Here is a 24,631-nt window from a genome sequence, read left to right on the forward strand (position 1 = left end):
TATATGTATGACGAGAAGTTGAAAAAGAAGAATTTACGATTATTGGTCTACATGACTATTTTTCTTTCTTTAATTTCATATAGCAACTACTGGTCATGCCATTGAGCTTTCCATGACTATATGTATACATACAATGTGTGTGTATATATATATATATATATATACATTACTATATATGTATATATATATGTATTGATAAGTAATGAGATGAAATTGTATATACCTATTCGATACCACAGACAATAATCTACCGTTTCTTTTAGAATTTAGAGGCAAACATACATTTACATAGTATACCTTGTAGAATTCACATAAAATATAATAATATAAATATAAAATTGGTACATATATATACATATATTATCTACATGAATACATTTAATTGCCACACACACATACACACACAATATATATATATATGAATATATATGTATGTATATTGATATTGAAAATGGTCAAATTTAATGCAATACGTACTAAGAAAGAGAAATATGATAATGACAGTTGTGCAGAGTGGCAGTGCCGATGTTGGTGAAAACTTGTAATAATTTCGACTGGCTTTTCTTTAATTTCTCTCCCATAAGTTTAATTGAAAAGGAAAGGGCAAATATTAAATGCAACAACAGAAATAATAATGTTGTTCATTGATGTGTTGCCATTTTGCGAAGCAATGACCGTATTCTAAAATATGACACTGTGTGGATTTGGAAGCTTTTTAGTAAACAATTCTCTAAAAAAAACGTATTTAGCATGAATCAAAATTTAATATTTATAAAAACGATTACACGCCAAAACAGTTTCATAACTATTCAAGCAGCTAACTGATGTTTCTGTCTATTCTGGATCATTCGTTAGTTTGTCAAGTCGTATCTACAGACGATTAATAATTACAACTCAATTCCGGCACTGCCAGCATTACTTTACTGAAATTTGAAAACACATCGACTTTGTTGTCGTTACCATTGAATAAAAAAATTGTATTGTGACAAAGTTCCATCCATAATAAATAAAAATATTATACAGTTAGGCCGACTTTTCCGCCAGTTCGTGCCTTTTTTCATCTGGGAGAGTGCAGTTTTGGAATGCCGTACGATTAGTATAGGCCATGTTGAAGATATTCTAAAGAAACTAAAGATTGCAGTAAAACAGATTAAAGAAATAAATGAACATGTAGGATTATTGATACATACTTCAGAAGGTTATAGTAAAATAAAATTTTCTCAAACGTAACATTCAATAATGTATTACAAATGTTGATATTGACTGTGCACTTGTAAGTAATGACACTTTAAACTATGCTGCGCATTTGTTAATTATGCCTCATGTCTTGCCGAATTATACTTCTCGTTGACTATAATTCTGTCATGATATTCAGTTCCGTAAATTTTTCTACGATGTCTTGCCAGCCTATCATTCCAAAAACAAAAAGAAGCCCGTGGTCAAGAAGCAGCTCTAATAAAATAAGCAAGAATTCATCGTTTGGATACCTTATAAGGTGAAAGTACGAAAATACTCCCCGGATCTTGTAAAACTTTTTGCGATAAGTCCAATGCAAATATTATCGTAAATAAATTACATTGAATATTTTGCTCGAGCATTGAACACAATTGGGGAGAATCACTCAATTTTTTAATTTTCATCTCATCCTTTGTATGTAACTAATGGACGTAGGTCTCAAGACATTTAGTGTAAATAATATCATTCATATGCCAACTTACATTGAGGTTTTCATTCTTCGACTAAATTATCTATGAATATATTTTTACCACAAATACAAGTTGTGGTAGCAGATGTTTCAATTGATGAATGAAAATTCATACACAGAATCTTCTTGTTACTTGACTAGTAACTATTAGTAAGAACTAATCGATATTACATTATTTGATAAGCAAATGTAATTTTAGAAAGCTACGAACTTTGATGAAACTTATATACAACATAATCGAGGTATTGAATGATGACAATAAAAGTATTATACCCGATCCAATACAGGTAACTTAGTTCAATCGGGCTGATGTAACGATAATAATGAGAGGCTGCGAATAAGATTAAATGTAATAGTACAATAATTGCCAAATTGATAATTCTACGTGTATTGTAGAGTTTGTTAGCTAACCAGCTCTGGCAAAATATGGAGTCGGCGCCTAGATTGTAGCTTAAATAGTATACCCAAGAATTTGAAATTGAATTGACTATAATAGATAAAACTTGCTTTCAAGTTTCTGATGGAGATTTAGACACTCTACTTATGATCTTTCAATTTTGGCTACTTTTCGCACTAATGAAAATATGAACACACAGCTTGTTCCGCACGATATCTTTTGACGTTATTACGAGGAGGTATTCTTGACACTTCTATTAAAATGTATAAGTAACGCCTAAGACTCCCCTAGTATTCGAAATAAGTGGTAATTATATCAAATATGCAGATATGCAATTTAACAACATTGCTGGATACAACATTTACATGCAGCATCACACGATTGATACTCAGTATTTAGATAATATAAAAATGTTGATCTGAGCTATTGAGTTGAATGATCGCATGATAAAAAGACCGTGAAAAACTGGCACCCAAAACCGTACTCTACCACAATGTAATGGTGGCGTGTTATTATATTAATTGTATTATAATATAATATTGTCAGAAAATGTTAATATTATCATCATTTAAAGATGCGTAAATAAAAGAAAAGAGAAAAACAACCGAATATAACATCTCCAACCAACACAATAATATGAATGCATCTATATAACAGTTGTTTATTTCTTCATTTTGTCTTGACAACAAAAAAAGATCAGTTATCCAATCTTTTTGGAAGAATGAGTTTATCAAGGCAGTTCCCATTGTTTACAAACATAGTTCAGAAATTTCAAATACGATGTTGTAAGTTTCAGGGAAAAAATAACACTCGATATTATTAGAGTTATAAAAAAGTATTTTATTACAAAGCAACGACTAAGTCAGTTCCATGATATTCAGGAAGATCCAACTGATATTCCAACGCTAATTTTTTTGGAACAAATCTCCCTCCTAAGTAATGATATTTTCCTTTGAAACTACGAGCGCAGAGCTTTGGCGCAGTTAATGATATCAACATTTCAGGGTTAATATCGCCTTCAGACGGGCCAGTTTCAACGTTCCAACCAGATGGAATGTCGACGCTGCATATAGAGACATTTGCATTTTTGAGAACATCCATTATTTCTTTGAAACTTTCTCTGACGGGTGGCTTAAAGCTAAATCCAAACAAAGCATCGACGATGATCAGGTATTCGTTTAACGGTCTCAAGTCTGAAATCTTTTCCACCAGAGGAATGCCGTTCTCGATGCATTGATGGGTCAAATTTTGATACAGCTCATTTTTGGTCTTCTTTGGATAGTAAATTTCAGGCTCATAGCCAAACAATTTTAAATGTCGACTGCATACCAGACCATCTCCTCCGTTATTTCCTGGACCGCAACATACGAGTACAGAATTTGAAGAATTTGTTCGCAAAGGATAACATTTTGCTATTGCAATGGCGCAACTTTGGCCAGCTAATTCCATCAGCTGATCGACGCTGAATTTGTATTTTTCAAATAAATCCTTATCGATGTTTATCGCCTCCGTTTGTCCCAAAAACTTAACCATTCTTCGCCCTTTTGTGCAGTCACGTAATAAATTGTTTTTCGTATAATTGATAAATTTTACCGTTGATCCATGTATACGAAACCCGCTTATCAATGACTTCAGCATTTCATGTTTCATTCATCAAGTTATGATGTATTTTTTCTTACTATTTTGTCATCGCTTTGTGTGTCATATGGCCACGTGATTAATCAATTAGTGTACTTGCGCTTGTGACAAAATCAGTGTTCCAAAACCATAGTAATATTGGATCGAAATTGGACTTCACAGAGGCCGCCACCATAGAAATAAGTCACGATGTTAATCATTACACGCAGTGTTGAGTTATGCTTATACGTTATTTTTATAGTATATGACTAATCGTCAAGTTTTTAGCGCATGTGTCAAATAGACAACTACGAGCACGAAGTAATACTACAAGGCACCTTCTTATTTTCAGAAGTGCGAGGTATTAAGTCCACGCAGTTTTCTATGTTACGTGAAATGTGTATCGTACAATAACGATCATTAACGCTTAAGCCTCTCGCTAACCAGTCTTCGGTCCGAAACAAAATGCGAGTTCAATTTTATACAAATTATGTGACAAAGACTGGCGATGCAGCTGATGTGAGAAAATGGGATGCATTGCCACATAATTCGTATAGAATCGCAGACAGCTTTTGTTTTGGGCCAAAAACAAATTAGCTGAAAGGTTAAGGCATTCGTGCATTTTACTATACACAAATCATTATTTGTGTATAGTATAATGTTAATTCTGGTTTTACATATCACTGAAATGGGGGTTCAAGAGATTTTTAAAATGAAATTCCAAAATCATTTAATAATCATTCTAATATACCCATTTTTGGTGCTTATTCCAATTATAAATAACAAAAAGATTTTAATGCACTATTTGTTATTTTAATACATCCCATGTTTCGATTCATTCAGTTTTACGATGAACACATACGGAAATTGATTGGCGTCGCGCTATGGGCTGAAATTCTGATTCATTGCGATCGTAATCGATTGCGGACGAAAAGTAGCTTTTGCAGAATCAATTTCCTTATGTGTACGGTATATTCTACGTATTAGGTAGTACCAACCAGACTTGTTCTCTCTTGGCATTCCCGTCTACTCCAGATTGTTCGTGAGATTTCCACTCATTGCAGTCAGAGATCTTACGCAGATTTTCTTGCCATATTATTCGAGCACACCTCACTATGAACGTTCGTTAAACTCGGTACTTGTGGATTATAGGTATATATTCGGAAACTTTAAAGAGATCAATCACTTACATACAAATATTATCGCATTGATTACATAATGGTAATTTCACTACCGTTAAATTTACTAACAGTTAAAGCATTTGAAAATACTGAACGCGTCAGGGTTGAATTACGCACGTCCGAACTTGTTGACGTTCGATCGTTCGCTATTATCAAGTGCCACTTCGGGAAAACTCGAGCGCTCGGCGTTCTTCGTAAACCGGAATATGTCCGGAATAGTTCATCACTGCAGATCCAGAAAATGACAATAAATAATACAAACAATCAGTTATAGAATATATTCGTAATGTTTTCTCCAATATGATTTGATCGGTTTTAATTGCTTGTGGTTGCTAGAACGGAAAATTGATTTTCTGAAGTTAAAAATATTTTTATGTCCACAAAAATTTTCAGTTTTACTACCAAGACGAATGAAAAATCGACGGTCTAATCTATTTTGTTCTTATTTAACATCCATTCTTAGTTACACGTAAAATTTTAAAAAATTTTTTCAAAATTTAGATGACCTAGCCAGTTAGCCATTCTAGTCCTTTTTTTAGAAAGACAACAAATCGACTACTTTGTAGTTCTTCAGAGGAAGTCCCCCACAAATAGGATTTGCGATATGTGCACATATAGGGACTTCTTGACTCATGTGAGTTTCGCACTCGCCTTCGGTCCGTGCGGTACTTTACGCTCTTCAAAAAATCCCTACTTTAAGCGCACATTCCACGAAAGTAAATATTTCCCACTACCACACAATAGATTTATATTGAAATTGCGTTACAATTCAAACATAATAAAATAAAAATGATCGATCCGCAGACACATATTCATAACAATAGAATCGATAATTCGGATTAATTTTCTCATCAGGCAGTACGTTTTTATTGCGAAATTTGGATTTCCCTCATCTCCGGCAATCCACCACCACAGAGTGCAAACAGCATACTGATAGATTGTTCATAGTTCATTGTTATCTTGGGCTTGAACTGTATTCTCTACATTTTCAATTTCCCCACCAGATGACACGGCTGTTGCAGAAGTGAAATGAGGAACTTTAGTGAAATGTAGCATCACTATACACCATGGTGGCGTATCAATTTCCCGCCAATTTTACTTGCCCGTTAATTAATAACAATACTTGCTTTCATACATTTATAATTGATAATTTACAAATTTGAGTATTATTTTTTAACATGGACGTAGCTGACGCGCTCGTAGGTCAGTTGAGAGTGAAGGATGAGGTCGCAATACAATGCCAAAAGTTATTTCAGGATTTCCTCGAGGAGTAAGTAACCTAAAATAAATTGACCAAAACAAACATTAGCCGGTGAACACTTGAGAAGTGAATTATTTTAAGAACCGTTAGTTACGACAATATCTCAAACTGTCTCAATCAGCTTATTTTTATCCTTTAACTTGATCCACAGATTCAAAGCAGATGGGGAAATCAAGTACTTGGAACCAGCAAAAGAACTTGTCAGTCCTGAACGAAGCACATTGGAAGTTTCATTTGATGATATTGAACGGTACAATCAAACTCTCGCAACAACAATTATTGAAGAATACTACAGGTAACTATTCTGAGTAAAGCATTTTTACATACGTATCAATACCTAAGAGCTTGAAAGTTTTTTAAACTCGGTTGTTGTGTGTATTTACAGAATTTACCCATACCTCTGTCAGGCAGTTTGCAACTATGTTAAAGACAGAGGTAACTTGACAAAAGATAAGGAATGCTATGTTAGTTTAATAGATGTGCCGACGAGGCACAAAGTAAGAGAATTGACAGCAGTGAAAATCGGCACCTTAATACGTATATCTGGTCAGGTTGTAAGGACACATCCTGTTCATCCAGAGTTGATTCTTGGGACATTTGTTTGTCAGGATTGTAATACTGTAATCAAGAACGTAGAGCAGCAGTTTAAAGTTAGTGAGGAATGAACACTAGCCTTGTGTTGTAAATTGAAAAGCACCGTTACTTAATGTGTTACTTTTCGCAGTTTACAAATCCTACTATTTGTCGCAATCCAGTGTGCAACAATAGGCGTAATTTTTTGCTCGACGTCGACAACTCGATCTTCATTGATTTTCAAAAAGTTAGAATTCAGGAAACCCAGGCAGAGCTGCCTAGGGGCTGCATCCCACGATCCCTTGAAATCATCTTACGAGCAGAAACTGTTGAAATGGTGCAGCCTGGGGACAGGTCTGTTTCCTTAATAGCAATTTACTCTGACAAATTTTTCTTGTGTTAAAGTTAAACCAACCTATTCTAAGGACTGGTTTGGGATTTCAACTGTTCATATTAACAATAATAATAATTACTTGAGATGTATTAGTAGATGAATTTCAGTTTGTTATGGAAATAAGATTTGATCCAGTCAACATTGAATAACTTTCACTTTTGCATTCAGATACGATTTCACTGGCACGCTTATAGTTGTGCCAGATGTGGGTGCTTTGTCACTACCTGGAGCAAAGGCTGAATTTGGATCAAGACATAAGCATGGAGATCCTTCAATCGAGGGAGTGCGAGGTCTGAAATCACTAGGCGTTAGAGATTTGACTTATAGAATGTCATTTCTGGCTTGTAGTATAACGTCTACTACTTCGCGAGTAAGTGTTGAATTTTGTGAATGCAGATAATAAAAGTATAAGAATTTTTTCTATCTAAAACTGATTCGGCTGCTAGTTTGGTGGAACGGATATGGGAATGGAGGAAATCACGCAGGAGATGATGAAGAGACAAATGTCTGACGCAGAGTGGAATAAAGTTTATGAAATGAGTCGAGACAAGAATCTCTACCAAAATCTAATATCTAGTTTGTTCCCATCCGTCCATGGAAACGATGAAGTGAAAAAAGGAATTACCTTAATGCTGTTTGGTGGAGTTCCCAAGACAACGATAGAGGGAACATCACTGAGAGGAGACATTAACTGCTGTATTGTCGGCGATCCCAGCACAGCAAAATCTCAATTTCTAAAACAAGTCGCGGATTTTTCACCAAGAGCAATTTATACCTCAGGAAAAGCTTCCAGTGCCGCTGGTTTGACGGCTGCTGTAGTCAGGGATGAAGAGTCCTCTGACTTTGTTATCGAAGCTGGAGCCTTGATGCTCGCGGATAATGGAATTTGTTGCATCGATGAGTTTGACAAAATGGATCCTAGAGATCAAGTCGCAATTCACGAAGCCATGGAGCAACAGACAATATCGATAGCCAAGGTAGAATATGGTTTTCTTTTTATCTGCGATTCTTAATTTATTTTTACGTCTTTTACTATGATTTAATTTACTTCTATAGGCCGGTGTCAGAGCGACGTTGAATGCACGAACGTCTATCTTGGCTGCAGCGAATCCAATTGGTGGACGTTACGACAGGTCGAAATCCTTACAACAGAACGTATATCTGACAGCCCCTATAATGTCTCGTTTCGATTTATTTTTTATTCTGATTGACGAGTGCAATGAAATTGTTGATAACGCTATAGCCAGAAAAATTATTGATCTGCACAGTAACAATGTGATTACCATCGAATGTATCTATACTCAAGAGGAAATTTTGCGATATATTAATTTTGCAAAGCATTTCAAACCGATTATCAATCAGGTAATGTGTTGATACTACGAAATATGAGTTATATCATTTTCGTTACTCGTTGCTATTTTCTAGCCACAATATATGCGTATGATCGTAAAAAAAAAATTTTTGGGACATTTAACAATTTGCTATTCAATAATTAACAGGAAGCAGCAGAGTTATTGATAGAGGTCTATACTACCTTACGACAAAGAGAAGGGGGCAGTTCAGGAAAATCTACTTGGCGAGTCACTGTGCGTCAGTTGGAAAGTCTCGTACGGTTATCAGAGGCACTGGCAAAGCTGGAATGTGGAGATGAAGTCACAACGAGACACGTGAAGGAAGCGAAAAGATTATTAAGCAAGAGTATCATCAGAGTCGAACAACCAGATGTCGATCTTGATGAAGATAATAATTATCCAAATGGCCAAGATGGTATGAGAATGGATATCGATGACGCGCCTCCTCTAATGGCTGCACTCAATGATTTGGATAATGGTGAAGCTACTAACATCGATGATTCCGGTAAATTTGGGTACCCCCTGTCAAAATGGGTGGAATGCTTCCTTTCTGGAATGTTAAAATGAACTTATGCTAACATTTCTGGAGTACTTAAGGGGTAACACCACCGCAAAACTCTAAAAAATTCGCCATTTTTTTGGATAGAAGAAAGGGTAATAAGATCATAATATTTTAGGAAGTTATTAGGCATAAATATAATACAAAAAATTATTATCAACAAATATTCAAAAATGTCAACACTGAAGCCATTCTCGCGAGTGGTGTAAATTTGAATCTGGAAGAAAATGATAAAAAATCTACACCTTTATAGCCAGAGAAATAGGTATGGGATTTTAAAAATAATGATTTTTGCGTGATTTGCGAGTATATGAATAAAAGACGTCAGATTTTTGACAAAAAAGGGTAATCATTTGTTAATAAAACACACGAAAAAAATAAGTTAAAATGGATTAAAATCGTCTAGCTGAATATATTTCTCGATCAATATTTTATCATATACTAGATCAAATCGAGTAGTTGTGTATATTTCGATATCAATGTATTAAAATATTAATATTGAAATATACTCAGCTACTTCATCTCATCCCTGTAAAAATGATAGTTTTCGGGTTATGTACAGTTTATGCCAAGATATCGGAAGACATTAATATGGCCCAACCTTATCATAAGTACTCCAAAACTGATAGCCTAAGTTCATTTCATCTCTCCGGAAGAGGCGCATTTTACCTATCTCACGGGTTTTATATATTTTTTTTTTTTTTCACTTTATACCTATATTACTCTTTATCGCCATTCTTGTAACCAGTTACGGACATCTATTTTTGTTTTACACAATTATTTGGTTATCGCAGGCATGGTTAGAACAATTAGGCTATCAAAATTTGGATTGAATATTTTTGTATTCCAGAAACCACGAAGGGAATCTCACAACCTTCGCAAGAACCTGTTAAAAAGAAACTGACCCTTTCCTTTGAGGAGTATAAAAATCTCTCAAATATGTTGGTCGTCTATATGCGGACAGAAGAGAATCGAATTGAAAGTGAAGGTTGGTACATTATTTTGAGGAAGCATTTGCTACTCAATTGCAACAACAATAATGTTGATAAAAAATTGTAAAATTATTTTCGTATGCAGTGTCAAAAATGTCGAAGATATTTCAAACCTTTCTAGGGATGATACTACTGAACTTTTTTTCCATATAGATGGAGACAAGGAGGGAATCAGGAAATCGGAATTGGTTGCTTGGTATCTCGATAAAGTTCAAGAGCAAATTGAATCTGAAGATGAATTATTGGAGCGAAAAGGCCTCATTGAAAAAATTATCGACCGGCTTATGTATCATGTATGTTTCTTCTTTACACATATTGCGTATCTGCCTACGGAAAAAAAGAATAAAAACAACAATGACTAATGTGATACAATAAAACTTTATATTATAGGACCAAATCATAATTCCTCTGACGACAGCGAATCTGGCATCTAGAGGCAAGCACCGTGAAGAAGAAGAGGAAGAAGATCCCTTGCTTGTCGTACATCCAAATTATATTCTCGACCCTTGATATTTATTCACAGTAATAGCCAAGAAAAGCGACTGCATTCAAACTTTCATAACGTACCTTAAAATTGCTATGTATTCCTAGACCAAGAAGTGATGGTCGTTCAAATAAGTATTTGATTTCGTGCCTTCTGAGCGGCAATACAAATGTACAAAATGTGCGACTCAAAAATTTCCAAACTATCATAATCTCCATCTACTACAGTAGTTTTACATTCATCCCAATTCACTATTGTTCAACTATTGATCTTTTATACAATTTATAAAAATTTACAAAAACGGATTTTTTACAAAATGTATCGTGTGTACTTCATTACATTTAATCCTAGTCGAACGAATCTACTAAAACATTATGCTCGTACAAATCAGAGCCTTGACCTGCCTACAGTTTTCATACGAGCATTGTTTTTATCGTCCAATTAGCGAAGCTGTATTAATACTGACAATGAGTCTAAACAATCGGTGTACGGTGATCCAATTGCTGGGCGAGTTAAGAGCGCTGAACCGGCTGAACAAAGGTTTAATTCAAAATTTCAGGGCTACGAAACTGCTTATATTCGTTTACGAGAAATATTGCGGTGTATTTTAAATTTATTGAGTACCAACCGCTTAATTTTTTCGTCTTTACCGGAATGATCTAAATTCAGTTCCGCAGAGTGTTTAAGTATGCAAGGAGTAAAGTTTCATAAGCCGGTTCATATATTTAAAAAAAACTTTGTATTCAGTTCATCGTGTAATGTGGTAGGGTATTTAAACGCATTTACGTAAGATATCGACAGCCACCACTTGCATAACTAAAATACGCGCGTAGCGCGTGTTTTGACAGTAGGAGGAATATAACTTTACTGGGCTAATCGCAAGCAACGTGGATTAGTCTGGATCTAAACTATCATGTCTATAAGGAGGCGGCAGGTATAGTACATCAAGTTAAAAATTGTACATCAGTATCATCAGAAGTTTAATATCATGTTTTAGGTACTAACTATATAGTATCATTGCGGGATCCCAACTTCCAAACATGAACTTTTAAACGCGAGACAAATACGTGTAGTGCAATGTTTTAATTATTTGTTACCACGTGTAGAATTTTCCGCAATTCCGCAAAAAGACAAGAAAATTGTTTTGGAAAATTGAAATTATCAGTCTTTAAAGTAGACTCCGTAATTAAGAAACAACTTCTTCGAATTCACACTAAAGTTGCAAAGTAACGTGTGAAAATATTTAAAAAAACGAATAGCAGATAAACTGCAAATTCGGGATGTCCTTGGCTTATAAATCAATAGCTTAAATTTCATTACGCGGTGTTTAAACCCACTGTGAAAAACGTCTTATTTAACGGGCTGGACCAGTAATGTCTCATCCTATATTCACTCGTAATATTTTCATACGTGTATTAATTAATTTTGTACCCGTAAAAATGGTCTACATTCATTGGGGATAAAAGCATGCTAGTCTTAATTCCAAACTCTGAAGGTTTCATTGATTACCCGAAACAAGTTTTGAAAAAAAAATTATTTCTTTTTTGATCACGAATCAATTGTCTTTAATTTTTATTATATCTGATCCTGAAAGTAAAATCTCGGAAATATGTAATTTATTTTTTCTCTAAATTGTAAAATTCCAAAATTTTACCAACAAAAGAATCGACATAAGTCACGTGTGAGACATAATATTTATTTACTATCGCTCTTATATCTGTAAAAACGAAACACTATTATCTGTAATGAGGAATCTATCTTGTCCGATGCGCATCGAGCGTACTAATAATAATTCAAATTTACCGCGAGTCTGACGATTAATTTGTACGTACACGCTAAGCAGATATTTAGTATTAGAAAGCTGATGTGAATCGCAGCTAAAAAATTATAAGCAAACAGAAGTTTGGTCAAGATTCGGTGATTCAAGGATCAATAATCGCACTTGAAAGATATTATTCAAAAACTAACAGTGAAAAGACGATATATAGTAATTATAATTCATTCGTGCTTTAATTAAATATGGGTGTGCAATTTTAAGTGAGATTATAGAATTCCCACGTGATTTTCTTTATTTCCTTAGGAGCAAAAACAATGGGTTGCCTTCGTCGGAGATTTTTCCATCCTGAGGGATTTTCTGTCAAAGAAAAGATATCGCTCGCCTTGGATCGTATTTAAGTTCTTGGATGTTCTTTTCAGGGGCTATGGACAGGTAGGATCAAATAAAGAATGTATCGAGATGCACGATCGTATAAAAATGGATCCTAATCGTCGTTTGTAAGTTTTAGAAACAACTATTATTTCCATTTAAAAATTTTCATTTTTATACGATACAATTGCCATCTCGTGAGCTTGACTGATGCAAATCCTTTTAAAAGCTAATGATTTTGTTAAAACATTCCTACTCGTATTAGACGTAATTTGTTTATGTATTCGATTGATTAATTTTTTCCGTTCCTGATGAATTCCGTTGACGTATGCAAAATTTTTGTCGAGCGTGCGAGACCGTTGACGGTATTAAAATCGATTCCGATTCAGAATTTCTAACTCTCTTGTTCACCGTCTGGAAATTGTGCCCGCGCGGAACGAAACCGTCAACTCTCGGCCTTGACTGAATGTCGATAATACCTATCTCCTTTATAAGTTATGGGTATCGGGCACGGTTGATATTCCAAGACAATTATGATCGATGCCAGTATGCCTATTACATACATATGTATATACAAATACATATGTACGTGCGGTACCTGACGTTTTCCGTTCGTATACTCGACGAATGTTTGTTCTTGAAACAGCAGCCGTTTCCACTCACCCATTGCTATACGTATACGTCAAGTATGATTTCATCGTGTATACAAGCCGTTCATCCGTGATTTATGTATACAAAGACACGTATTTTATATTTAGCGATGAAAGTTTTTTTGCAAAATCAAATAATAAAGAGTTATCATTGAACATTTTCATGGGAATTAGTTTTTTTCACATTGTTTTACGTTAGATTTAAAACAGGGCAACTTATCGATGCGAAAGATTTTCAACTTCTTGACCAAAAACACATTTTCAAACATCGAACGGGTGAATTGGAATAGCTTAGCGCACGTGCTGACATTGAGAATTAATCATCAAAATGTAAATGACATTAATTCATCAATCGTACTCACGTGTAACACAAACACAAAACATGACGACGCAACTGTCGTAAATATTATAATCTCCACTTCGTTATTTATAAACTAATGTCTATCCCTGTTATTCCATACTTCACCGGAAGTACGACAAATTTGCTGAGAGACAGCAATAGCAAAATGTTAATAACTACTGTATGTCTATGAAGTGACTCACGGATAATTAAAACTGGTACAGGTGGTTTCGGCCAACAATCCAATCAGCGGATTGCTAATAGCTGGTGCATTCGCATTCTTCATACCTGGGATGATGTTGATCGCCATCTGTGCTGGAATAATAGGTCTGTTGTTATCAATGGTAGGTGTATTTTGTTATTGTCACGAATATGGAATCGTATTTCATTTAATTTTGTTTGCATTTTTTCTTGGATCGTTGGCTGTGTGTATTTTCCTTACAAGATTGTAAAAATCCTAGAAATCCGTCAGTCAAGTTGTTCGACTGTATATCGAAGTCGTTGGGTCAATTAAAATCGCGTAATAGCGTAAAATTGCGTCTGTCGGTTAATGAGATACGTAATCACAAGTTTCCACTTCTTATCACTGTAAGCAATGTGGAAAAATTTCGTCGTTCATAAAAACTTATATCAAATTTACTTCCACACTGAGAGAAATTTTTAGATCCGGTTACCGCTCAGTCCTTAACTATTTTCATTTTTTACCACAATCGAAAAATATAGTTCTAGGTACAAAACGAAAATTAGTTATCTAGCTCCTACCAGAAAGTCTAGTATCCGTTACTATTCTTTCTCATTACGATCACTGTTACTATGTTTTCTTGCAACTGTTGCGAAAATTTAATGCTTGTGTAACAATAAATTGATATTAAAGCTTAGTTTAACTAAAAAAGTAGAGTAAACGTCACAAACTGATTTTGCGTTGCAATTATCAACAAAGGATCGACAATAGCACAAAATGGATACGCGTACCTCGTTTTTCGTAACTGCAACAATATTTAAACAGTTTTTTTTCTAACGATACCTGTTTTACTGAATTTTTCTAGTTACTGTAACAAATGAAATTTTTCTCAGTGCAGCGTTATAATCTTTCAAAATTGCCTCAAGTCTATTGCGATAAACCAGTTGCGTTACACAGCTAATTGCGGACGAGCCGCGATCTCAGCTTGAGAACGGTTTGACAGTCTTCAACCCTATTCTCTGTGGCTCGTTGACGTATACATTCAGGCCTGACATCTTCGATTCGTTCGACAGTCGTCTGTTCTCACATTTATTCTTCGCGTTAATTTTCAGGTAAGAAACTAGATCCCAATTTTTTTTTCATTCACATTATTCTGAGAGAAAAAGTTGAGCGGCTTCCCGTTTTCTGAACAAGCTGCAGATTAATTGTCGTTTGAGTGACAAAAAATGTGCATTTCGTTTAGCGTCTACTTGGCCCGAGCTCTCGGAAGTGGAAAACTTCCCTGTTTGTCGGCGCCGTGCAACGTCGTTCAACTTATACTCATATTTACCCTCGCCTCAAGAGACAGCAACGTTTTATCACTGGCTGAAACCACGACTACCGAGGTAACTGCCCGTCACTTATGACTGTAACTAAGAATTACGAAAAACAATCTATTTTCAATTAAATCGATTATTTATTTCCGTTTAATCGAGTACGATCGATTATTTTTTAAACTCGCTTAATCTACCGACTCGATTATTTTTACTCACAATCTGTTTTTATTTTTTACTCCAGGGAGCGATGCAATGCAATATCAATTTATGTCATTAAAGTATCAATGATCGTCATTGTCTTACTCATTGAGTACCTATTTCATGTAATATGTAAAAAATGAATGAATATTTTCACCTAAAGTTGAAAAATATTCCGAACGAAACTATAAATTATCAAAAAACTTGTCCGCTATTAAGACTACATACTGAAATTTACGAAATTTTGCTTTCAAATGCTCCGTTTCAAAAAAATTTGAAACAATCGATTGATCGATTAATTTTTACCGATTCAATTGAGGCGTGTTCGATTATTTATCGGATTCAATTAATCGATGGCTCGATTATTATTAGCTTCAGTACCTGATCTATAAGCTACGATTATACGGGTATGATTATGTCGACTAATGATAATACGCACGTGTAGCTGACATAATATGGAAGTATGCTTCCGTATTATGACAAAGTGAAGTCAGCTGCACGTGCTTATCATCATTTGCCGACATAACGATACCAGCATAATTATCACCATCGTTAACTGTAACTGTAACTTCGACCCAAAATTAAACTCTTTACACGCGTTGATTTAGAGCCGCGTCGTTTTTCGGGGTCGGGATTAGAATGTTCGCGACTCGTCAGAAAATTTTTGCAAACGGTATTATTTACAGAGAGTTCTTTGAAACTTCAAAGACTGCGGACACTTTTTACACACTCGCCTCGAAGTCCTGACGTTTCCCTGTTCAGTTTGCTCCCACTGTAATTTAACACCTCGCACCCCATACATCTGAAAACTTGTTTACCATGAAATTGGTCCAGTGTTCAGTACCGTATCCGGTTTCACGGTTCAGGCCCGTGATTTATCGTACAGCCAAAACAATGCGCGTACCACCTGGGTCTGTCAGTTTCGACAAGGGATCCTCTGCCAGGACGATTCCGTGTGGCGATATTCACCGAACGTTTAAAGATGCTTCCGAACTGTGCCGACATTTTAGCAGTCAAGCCGTTTTGAGTCTTTTTAAACAGATGGAGATGAAACAATAACTAGACTTTTCTGAGTGATGTGTAGCCGTTTTTTAAGCGTCTAATCAAAACGTCGGACTTTATGTCGTTTCAGGCGAACGGAACTTCGGTACCTGATTTATTTTTCGAAAATTATACCCAACAAAGTATTTCAAATAACACCGATGACCACGTGAAATGGGGAATGGTAAGTGTGGTTGAAATTTCAACTTTCAAATTATATGCAGTAACCAAAATTATGACACAATATGCGATTCGAAATTTTTTATTTCCGACAAAGCGAGAAGTTGGTTCGTTTCGATCAATAACTGATCGTTGCGATAATTCAACGATTGATATTGATGTGAATCAGCCAATTTTACGCTACGAGATTATGTAATTATTCTTAACACGTCGACGCATTATCAGTGAGAGCTTTTCACAGTAAAATTAAGGGAGATGAGCTTCATGCCGTACAATTACATGAACCTACATCAATTCAGTGGGTGAAAGGAAAAGGGGACTAAATTGACTTACACCCTTTTTCGGGAGATTCGCTTAAAAATTCCCTTTTTATTCCGCCTACGTATTGCATAAATGAGGGGAATTTCGCCATAAACCGTTAAACGCAATACAAGGCGTCCCGTTCTGAGAAAATCGATAAAATCCACTAGTTTCTTTATTTCAAAGATCCGTTTAGCATGAAAATTTGAGTACACGAAACAAATCAGTTATATGATATTATACCTCTTTATCCAACTGACAAAAATTACGCTCCAAATAAACGACGATATTTTAAAAAATCGTACGATCCGTAAAAAATTGTTATACAACAATTTCAACATATATTGCCGAGAAGCTTGCTGCGAGATTCACTGACGTTCAACGAGATACCGAATTCACTTGACCGGGTTTTTCTGTCTCATTTCAAAAATGGATTACCGCGTTATATGCCTCTTTTCCATTCTCCTCCTGAATTGCCAGACATAAAGTATTAATTTAAACCGACGCCGGGTACTGCGAGATCAACGAAAGCAACCGGGCAAAATAGGTGAAAAGCTTTCTCGCGTGTTTATTTTATGTCTGTCTGCAAACGACCCTCGGCGAAGAGGGTGTCGGAAACTTTCTCAATACTGACGAAAATTTGAAACGTCCGTTTTCCTGCCGTCACTGGTTTTTCTCTAACAAATAACAACAATCGGTCCCTGCAGGTATTTCGCGGTATGCTGACTTCTTCCGGGCAGGCTTACGCCGCGGACAACGTGCCGGTATCTTCAATTATTTATCTCGCCATCTTGACCTACTCACCGATAACGGCAGCCTTTTCTTTCACCGGAGCAACGGTCGGCTCTCTTACGGGTTCGTACACAAGTTTGCATTGTATGGAAATAAGAAATACTCGGCAATTCTTTTATTCTTCGTCATTTATTATAGATGATATTGTTATGTATGTATCTGAGAAGAAGAAGAAGAAGAAGAAGAAAAAGAACAAGAAGATTGCTGCTAGAATTGCGAAATCCAAAAACAAACTGTAACGCGGCGCCATTCCTTGGAAAAGAATGATATAAAATTCATACTACGTTCCGTGCCTCGGTAGTGGGCTACTTTTTTCTTAATCATACTTATCGATTTTCGTGTAACTCAAGTACGCTCTGTACCAACGTTGTACAGCTTCTCTCTAGTTGAGCAATATTTCCGACCTATTTTATCGCTCTTTCAAACCTTTGCTTCTCAACGAATCCTTATATATTTTGTCCGACAGAAAATTTCCTTTGAAACTATACAGGACTCCGCATCAGCATGAAAACATACAGCAACGGTATAGCTATTATACTTGAGAAAATTATGTTAGAGATTTCGTAAACATTTATAGAATTTAATACGTGAAAAAGTTGAAACGTTTTAGAGATGAATTTGGAAATTTCTTCGAACAAGTCAACTCGTATCATCGCATAGTGTAATTTTATCGAAATTCACTCGGTAATTCACTAACCGTAAGAGCTTAATTAAAGTCAGTTTAACTTGCATATTCAGATTTAAACAAGTTTCAAGCATTCGATATATTTTAAAGCCATAACCAAGTTTTAATCCGATACGAAAGACTGAAGAAATACGATGACAATTCGCGAAATGAAACCCAAAAAAGAAGCAGAAAAAAAAGATTGCTGCGAACAAAAAGTTTCGCGGCGGGTTTTCTCTATTACACGTATAAATTGAATCCGTCGTAGAATTTATCGAAATTGATAAGCTTAAGGCGAAGAGCGTGTCGTCGACGTGGAATATCGATGAAAATACGAAGCGGACAATTACAAAAGGCTGTAAATACCAAAAAGTGGCACTTGCAGCCTTTTTTAATTCTCCTTTTCATTTATGCGTACGATGACTGGATGAGTCCGACTAAAACAGACTCCAACTACTTATTGTTGGTCTGCTGCCTCAGTGATGCAATCCCTGACAAGTCAGACGATGTTTTCTCCTCTAAGCGGTTGCACTGCTTGCTCCACGACGAATTCACTGACGTAGAGTACAGAAATGGTTCAATGGACATTGTTTTTTTAAACAAGGGCGAGGGAAAAACCACACAAGAAATCCCGAGCATTGTCATTTGCGCCCATGATACTGAAGACGAATGAAATAACGTACCTACTACGTAGTAACAATGAATCTGAGCATATTCGACTAACACAAGCCGATGATATTAACACAATCTGTGGAAAGGTTTTATAATTAGAACGTTCGATACGATAAAACCATGGTTTTTGATGTGATTTTAACGTTTTCGCGTTCACTTTACTCACAGCTAACCAGATTCTCACAAATGTTATTTCGCGAAGAATGTTTGTTTATTCTTCTTCACCGTCACTGGTATATGAAGCACATTATACACGGGGCATTCCACGCCAAGTCCCTAAACGGTCGACTATGACATTTTTTTAATCTCACCAACGATTTTTCCTAGGTTAAGCTTCCAAACGAATTGTCAAATTTTTTTAATCACTCGTCTTTACCCTATGATTTTTTAAACCCATTTCAAAAACACTCAAATTGATTTTTATGAAACACGAGACAGAGAGAAAACATTTGGTTTCCAGAATGAAACATTTTCACGTAATATTCGGAGTGGAACCTCGTTGTTTTTTACTTTTTTGAATAATTTTTTCTGCATTCGTACCCGTTAAAAATCTATTATAATACCTACCGCATCTCCGACTTGATTATTGGTTTTTTTTTTTATCACTTGTATGGTTCTAAAATACACTTACGATTTCTTTCAAAATTTTGATAGTACCTACACATGTGTAATTACAGATTAGTAGTCAGATAACTAAGGTCCAATCAAAGCATATCATCAATTACGCCTAGTTGAAAGTGATTTTTCGTAAAATGTTTCAACCGACCCTGGTCTCTCCTACGGGCCATAATTCGTTTCGACAATAACGTTGATAAATAAAAGATTAACATTCCAAACGAGAATTTTTATACGCCGTTGGTGTTCGTTTCCCAATAATATGATCAAGTTACGTGAATTTAATCGATGAATTGACTTGAACGCAATTTGTGACGTCGGTTGATATCCTTTCAGGCCTGGCGCTCGGCGTCCCCATCGAAGAGGTTTACTCAGGATCCTGGGGTTACAACGCACTTCTGACAACCGGCAGCCTAGGTGGCCTCTTCTTTGTCCTTAACTTTCAAACCACGATCGCTGCAACTTTTGCCGGCATGTTTGCAACGATTCTTCAAAGCGTTCTCACTCCAGTCTTTGCCAAGGTAAGCGCCTCAAATTCAAGTCGCGGATTTCGATTGGACAAATCTCGAAAAAGACGCACCTTCTTCATTTCTTATTTTATCAAATAATGTTCCGATTGACAATGAGATATTTCTCAATTATTTACGATCGCAATGTTCAATGTTGAAGTTTTCAAACTTTGAGGCTTGGACTATGAGAAAATCCACAAAGTATGTATTCGTATGTACTGATCATTGTATATTATATATATATGTGTCAGAAATTTCGTTTCTCTTCGCAAATGCAGTACGATCATTTTCGTGAAAAATGTACGGGGTAGAATGAAGCCCGTATTCGTGGCGCGAATGAGGCTGAATAATTAAAGCTTTAATCCTGAAGAATGAGGGCGCACAGTTGCCTTCTGATCATAAAGTCTACAGTACGTCTTTTCCGGTTTTATTTATAATTAAAAATTGTATCCGACCTCCTGCAGCGGGAGAAAAATTACTTTTTGTTTGTATTCTCGTTTTCGGTTTTTCTCAATTAATGAATATTCAACGCAGGCTGAAACGAGTGAAATTAAACCTATACAATCGCATAAAAAATGCAAACAATGTTCCGTACACTCACAAGAATGATATATGAGACCGATTTACCGGTGCGCGAGTTTCAGGAAATGCATCGAAATATGGACGAAGCTAAAACATACGGAACTATAATGATATCAGAAGCAGCAGCCTTTTTTCCGATTAGAAGCAACGTTTCTGTTTCATTATTCATACGCCCAGGTTCATTGGGTACGTACAGTTACCCTCATAAAACGAAAAGAAACACAATTCTGCCGCGACAGACATCAGAGGCATGAGAATCGTAGAGAAGCCTCAAGTTCGGCTTAAAATTAAATTCCGTTCCTTCGAGGCATGCTTTAAAAATATATACGTACCTGCTTATACATAATGCATTATATGCCCGGATTGAAACGTGAACTTTGCACAGTAGCAGACGTTGGATTAAAACCGAAAAACTCTTTACGAAGATAAGAGAAAAACGTGTCGCATGCCGCTCTTCTTGACTCGAATAATAATAAATCGTCACTGTCATCTTCAGATTGGGTTACCCGTACTTACGGTACCTTTTGTTTTAACAACTTGGCTGTTCCTTGGAATCCAAGGATCGGAAGGTTCGGGATTCATCCGTCCGGAAACGATATCGTTCCCTGAGAAACAACGCCATGACTACATCTCCTCCCAAAGAACAGCAACGCCTCTCTCAGAGGTGAGAATACAAGTCAAATCGTCTGTGCTATATTCTCACAGGTGTCTACAAGGTAGCCAAACATCAACGGAACTTTTAGATAAAAATTCTTTGGCTGTTCCAAGTGTTATTTTCTTCCTTTCAAAGGTAGCTCAGCAGTGAAACATTTTCGATTGACATAAAATATTAAGGACCGACAAAGCTTCGAGATACAAATATTTTCCTGCCTGTTTGGTTTGACTGCATTCGACAAGTTGCTTGATATTGGTTCAAACAACGTCGAAAATTGGTGTTTTTCCAATAGCTTCGTGACATATTTTTTCTTTTACAAATTGGAAACGTATCCACATCTGTTCTGACAACATGGAGAACAAAATGACGGGTCCCGTTAAGAAAGTCTTTTGTGAAAGTGTTCGGAATGACATTGTTAAAATACCTATCTTTCATGCTTATATCGGCGATCTTGATTTAGCGAAACTTACAATTTAGAAATAATAGTGATAATAACTTTTCACATGCTTGTTATACTTTTTTTTTGTCATCCAAACTTTTCTTTTCAAATAACTTGAGTAATCAGATTACAAACTGAAAAGGAACTTTTGTTCTTCGCCCTACAAAATCAATTCTCAAATGATTTCAAATTTTGACGAGAAAAAATTATGATTGAAAAAGCTCATTGAATTAAAAAAATTTTCTACATCTTCGGAACGAAAGTAACATACTCAACACGATTAAACCAAACAGTATTTCAAACGATAATTAAAACTTTACGTCAGTCAAATAAAGTTTGAAGTTTCACCGACGCGTCCCTTTAAGAAAATATTAAAGTTGGAGCTACCGCAGTTTTGTGCCATAATAAAAAAAATTAGAGAGATTATGAAATGCACGTAGATACAAAGGAGGAAAAAAATACTGTTTGCAGTATACAAATCAGGGATCCTTGTTACATACCTATATATATATATATATATGTATATATACATACGCGTCTATTATAGCTTTATACAACTGAGTAAATATAAAGGGCTGGGATTGATTGGTGGAATGAAAACCTCCAACGGAGTGGAAACAGCGAGATGGCGATTCAATTTCCTTTTTTGACACGCTGTGAGGTCGAGAAGATATAGGTATAATCTGGCGGTCGATTCGACCCGACCCTGTATTATATACCTGTAAGTCAGTCGCTAGTATCCGAATGATAACGCGATTGCCGACGGTGGCAGATCTCTGAAGCGTCCTTGAAGGGTCCTTGAAATTTTGTAAAAAAAAAAAAAAACATGGTCACCGATTACCGCGTCATAGGTGTATAATAATCGTGAATAAAAAAATAAACAAAGGATCTTCTGCTGTACATACATCCAGAATCGCGAGTCAAACGTCTCACTGACGACGTTCTTCTCAGTTCGAAATATCCGCAGACTACTTTTATGGAAGCCGAACTTCTTTAGGCGTCGGAAAAATAGGAAACTCGTAATATAAATCTCTTTTTACATCATGTATCGTCCAGTTATATCGCCGTGAAACTTTTGCTCTTGATCAATTGCGAAGTTTGTACTTTTATATACTTTTTCTGGTAGTTGGAAATTTCTCCGACAAAAGTAGCGGACTGTTATCGCTGTACGTTATACGTAGAATATCTTGTCTCCGAGATTATCAATGAGTTCGTGTGTACAGGCTTGAAAACTTGCTTAAATCCATACTTCTTTCATATTTTCCAGTCCGACGATTCGGAAGATGTCGACATCATCGTCGAGGCGAAACCGTCCTAACATAATGCTCACATTCTACCGTGGAGAAGAATATTCGCATATTCGTAAAACTGCTCGATATATTTAGGTGGTGAAATATTTATACAATACTTGTACGAATGAACAAGTAAAATAAAATTGTGTAATATTCGGAAAACTATTGTAACGATGAAATGTCCGATTACAAAATTAAAAATGTTGCGTGCAGTTTTAAAAAAATCAATAGGTGAATGCAATATGGCGCGCGTAAATTAAAATTTCCGTCGAATCCGGGAAAAAAACTCCGCCCAGAAGTCTTTGGGGTCGCTGATTACAAATCCGAAATCAGATTTTGAAAATTCGTTATGGCAAAACCAATCAGCGACCCCGAAAATTCGTGCGTAGAGTTTTTTGACCGTATTCGATAAAATGTGAAATTTTTGTCCGCCATATTGGATCTGCCATTTTGAATTTTTTATATTTGATTTCAGATTTGTAATCAGCGTCCAGAAAAACCACAGAATACTATCTGGTTGTAAAAGTTGACACGGCACAACAACGTGTAACTCACAATCAGAGGAATAAAGAAGCACTTTCACGGCGTAAATAAACGTTAGAGAGAAAGCTGAGCTGTGCGTAACCTATTAATATTTGCACAAACCTACCTACACTTCCAGGTTGACATTAGGAAAGTATATTATTCATCAGTTACTCTGTACTCGGCAGAGGACAAATGAGGACCCTCGTAAAACGTTTTGTCAAGTCTCTGGAGCACGGAGTATATTGTATACAGTGACACGTTGTTTCGGAGGATGATTGATCATTACAATCGCCTTATTATCTTGAAAGTAAAGTTTTCCGACAAAGTTCGCACAAGTTTACGTTTAAGGATGACAAGTCGTCCCGAGAATCTCTTTATGCGATCACTCGATCAACAATGATCAATAATCGCGCCGTTTCATTATTCATCGTCGATTAATTCCCTGATTTCCAGGACTTGAGAGTTACGGTACAGGATATACGTAGTTTTGACAACGTGAACCTCGGCCATCAATCAACGGATCGCTCATATTTTCATTCCGTTTAGATCGTGAATCTGTAACAGAAGCAAACCGAGGTTCGCTCGTGCTCGGTATCCATATTTTCATTTTACCAAAATGATACTTTTTACACGCCACGGTCAATATAATGCGTACACGCCACACCGTATCGTTCATATCATTATTCTCGCACTGCTAATCGGGACAAAAACATCATCCGTTGAACACACGAGTGTAATGCAGACATTCCAACATGTATCTGGCTCGTTCTTTACTCCCGAGGGAATTCATCCCTCGAGGAAAACAGATCAAATTACGTACGCCTACGCGTATATATTGTAACGTGTAGAGAGCCAAACATCCTCCGAGTCGCTCGGCTCGCGGACTTGTAATAAGATTTAATCTACGTCTGGCACAAAATTGTTACAGCATCGTATAGAAAATTCAGCATTCTAAATCAAGGATAACTGCTGTGCATCGATTAATTTCATTTACGAAGTTGTGCATGGAATCTGTGCAC

At 36.0% G+C, this 24,631-nt stretch overlaps 4 protein-coding genes across 7 annotated transcripts in view; 2 read left to right on the plus strand and 2 right to left on the minus strand.

Moving 5' to 3' along the window:
- The window catches only part of LOC124294576, a 67,457-nt gene extending 53,496 nt beyond the window's left edge, over positions 1-13,961 (minus strand). The window contains exon 1 of the transcript XR_006904472.1: positions 13,855-13,961. The gene's annotated coding sequence lies outside the window, so the exon portion shown is untranslated. The remainder of the gene's footprint in view (positions 1-13,854) is intronic.
- LOC107227635 (NAD(P)H-hydrate epimerase) lies at positions 1,069-3,828 on the minus strand. The gene has a single exon (XM_046740338.1). It carries the CDS (start codon positions 3,750-3,752, stop codon positions 2,946-2,948), a length of 807 nt encoding a protein of 268 aa, XP_046596294.1. The 5' UTR covers positions 3,753-3,828; the 3' UTR covers positions 1,069-2,945.
- LOC107227658 (DNA replication licensing factor Mcm6) lies at positions 5,954-10,832 on the plus strand. Its single transcript, XM_015668878.2, has 11 exons — positions 5,954-6,170; positions 6,313-6,456; positions 6,547-6,811; positions 6,886-7,088; positions 7,297-7,498; positions 7,575-8,105; positions 8,185-8,490; positions 8,628-8,985; positions 9,890-10,027; positions 10,185-10,324; positions 10,422-10,832. Exons 1-11 carry the CDS (start codon positions 6,079-6,081, stop codon positions 10,539-10,541), a joined length of 2,499 nt encoding a protein of 832 aa, XP_015524364.1. The 5' UTR covers positions 5,954-6,078; the 3' UTR covers positions 10,542-10,832.
- Positions 11,332-23,652, plus strand: LOC107227639 (urea transporter 2-like). 4 transcript variants are annotated; one of them, XR_006904439.1, is made up of 11 exons: positions 11,332-11,449; positions 12,596-12,724; positions 13,876-13,995; positions 14,790-14,944; positions 15,076-15,217; positions 16,479-16,571; positions 17,575-17,722; positions 19,947-20,131; positions 21,198-21,365; positions 23,063-23,180; positions 23,563-23,652. XR_006904439.1 is itself a non-coding variant. In XM_015668844.2 (10 exons), exons 1-10 carry the CDS (start codon positions 11,429-11,431, stop codon positions 23,111-23,113), a joined length of 1,212 nt encoding a protein of 403 aa, XP_015524330.1. In that variant the 5' UTR covers positions 11,332-11,428; the 3' UTR covers positions 23,114-23,552. The 4 variants fall into 4 exon arrangements, 3 of the variants coding, with proteins under 3 accessions (XP_015524330.1, XP_046596247.1, XP_046596254.1); XM_015668844.2 differs by lacking the exon at positions 23,563-23,652 and having other exon boundaries at positions 23,063-23,552; XM_046740298.1 differs by lacking the exons at positions 11,332-11,449; positions 23,563-23,652 and adding an exon at positions 12,385-12,502 and having other exon boundaries at positions 23,063-23,552.
- Positions 23,653-24,631: the final 979 nt, after the last annotated feature.

Source organism: Neodiprion lecontei, chromosome 1, assembly GCF_021901455.1.
Source record: "Neodiprion lecontei isolate iyNeoLeco1 chromosome 1, iyNeoLeco1.1, whole genome shotgun sequence".
In the NCBI taxonomy this organism is placed as follows: domain Eukaryota; kingdom Metazoa; phylum Arthropoda; class Insecta; order Hymenoptera; family Diprionidae; genus Neodiprion; species Neodiprion lecontei.

Excerpts from the sequence above, each read along its gene's own strand:
- LOC107227658 (XM_015668878.2), top strand. The coding sequence starts at position 6,079 with ATGGACGTAGCTGACGCGCTCGTAGGTCAGTTGAGAGTGAAGGATGAG. Across the intron at positions 8,106-8,184 it reads AGACAATATCGATAGCCAAG|GCCGGTGTCAGAGCGACGTT; the intron begins GTAGAATATGGT and ends TTACTTCTATAG. Across the intron at positions 8,491-8,627 it reads TCAAACCGATTATCAATCAG|GAAGCAGCAGAGTTATTGAT; the intron begins GTAATGTGTTGA and ends AATAATTAACAG.
- LOC107227635 (XM_046740338.1), bottom strand. The coding sequence starts at position 3,752 with ATGAAACATGAAATGCTGAAGTCATTGATAAGCGGGTTTCGTATACAT.
- LOC107227639 (XM_015668844.2), top strand. The coding sequence starts at position 11,429 with ATGTCTATAAGGAGGCGGCAG. Across the intron at positions 13,996-14,789 it reads TAGGTCTGTTGTTATCAATG|CTAATTGCGGACGAGCCGCG; the intron begins GTAGGTGTATTT and ends TGCGTTACACAG. Across the intron at positions 15,218-16,478 it reads CTGAAACCACGACTACCGAG|GCGAACGGAACTTCGGTACC; the intron begins GTAACTGCCCGT and ends ATGTCGTTTCAG.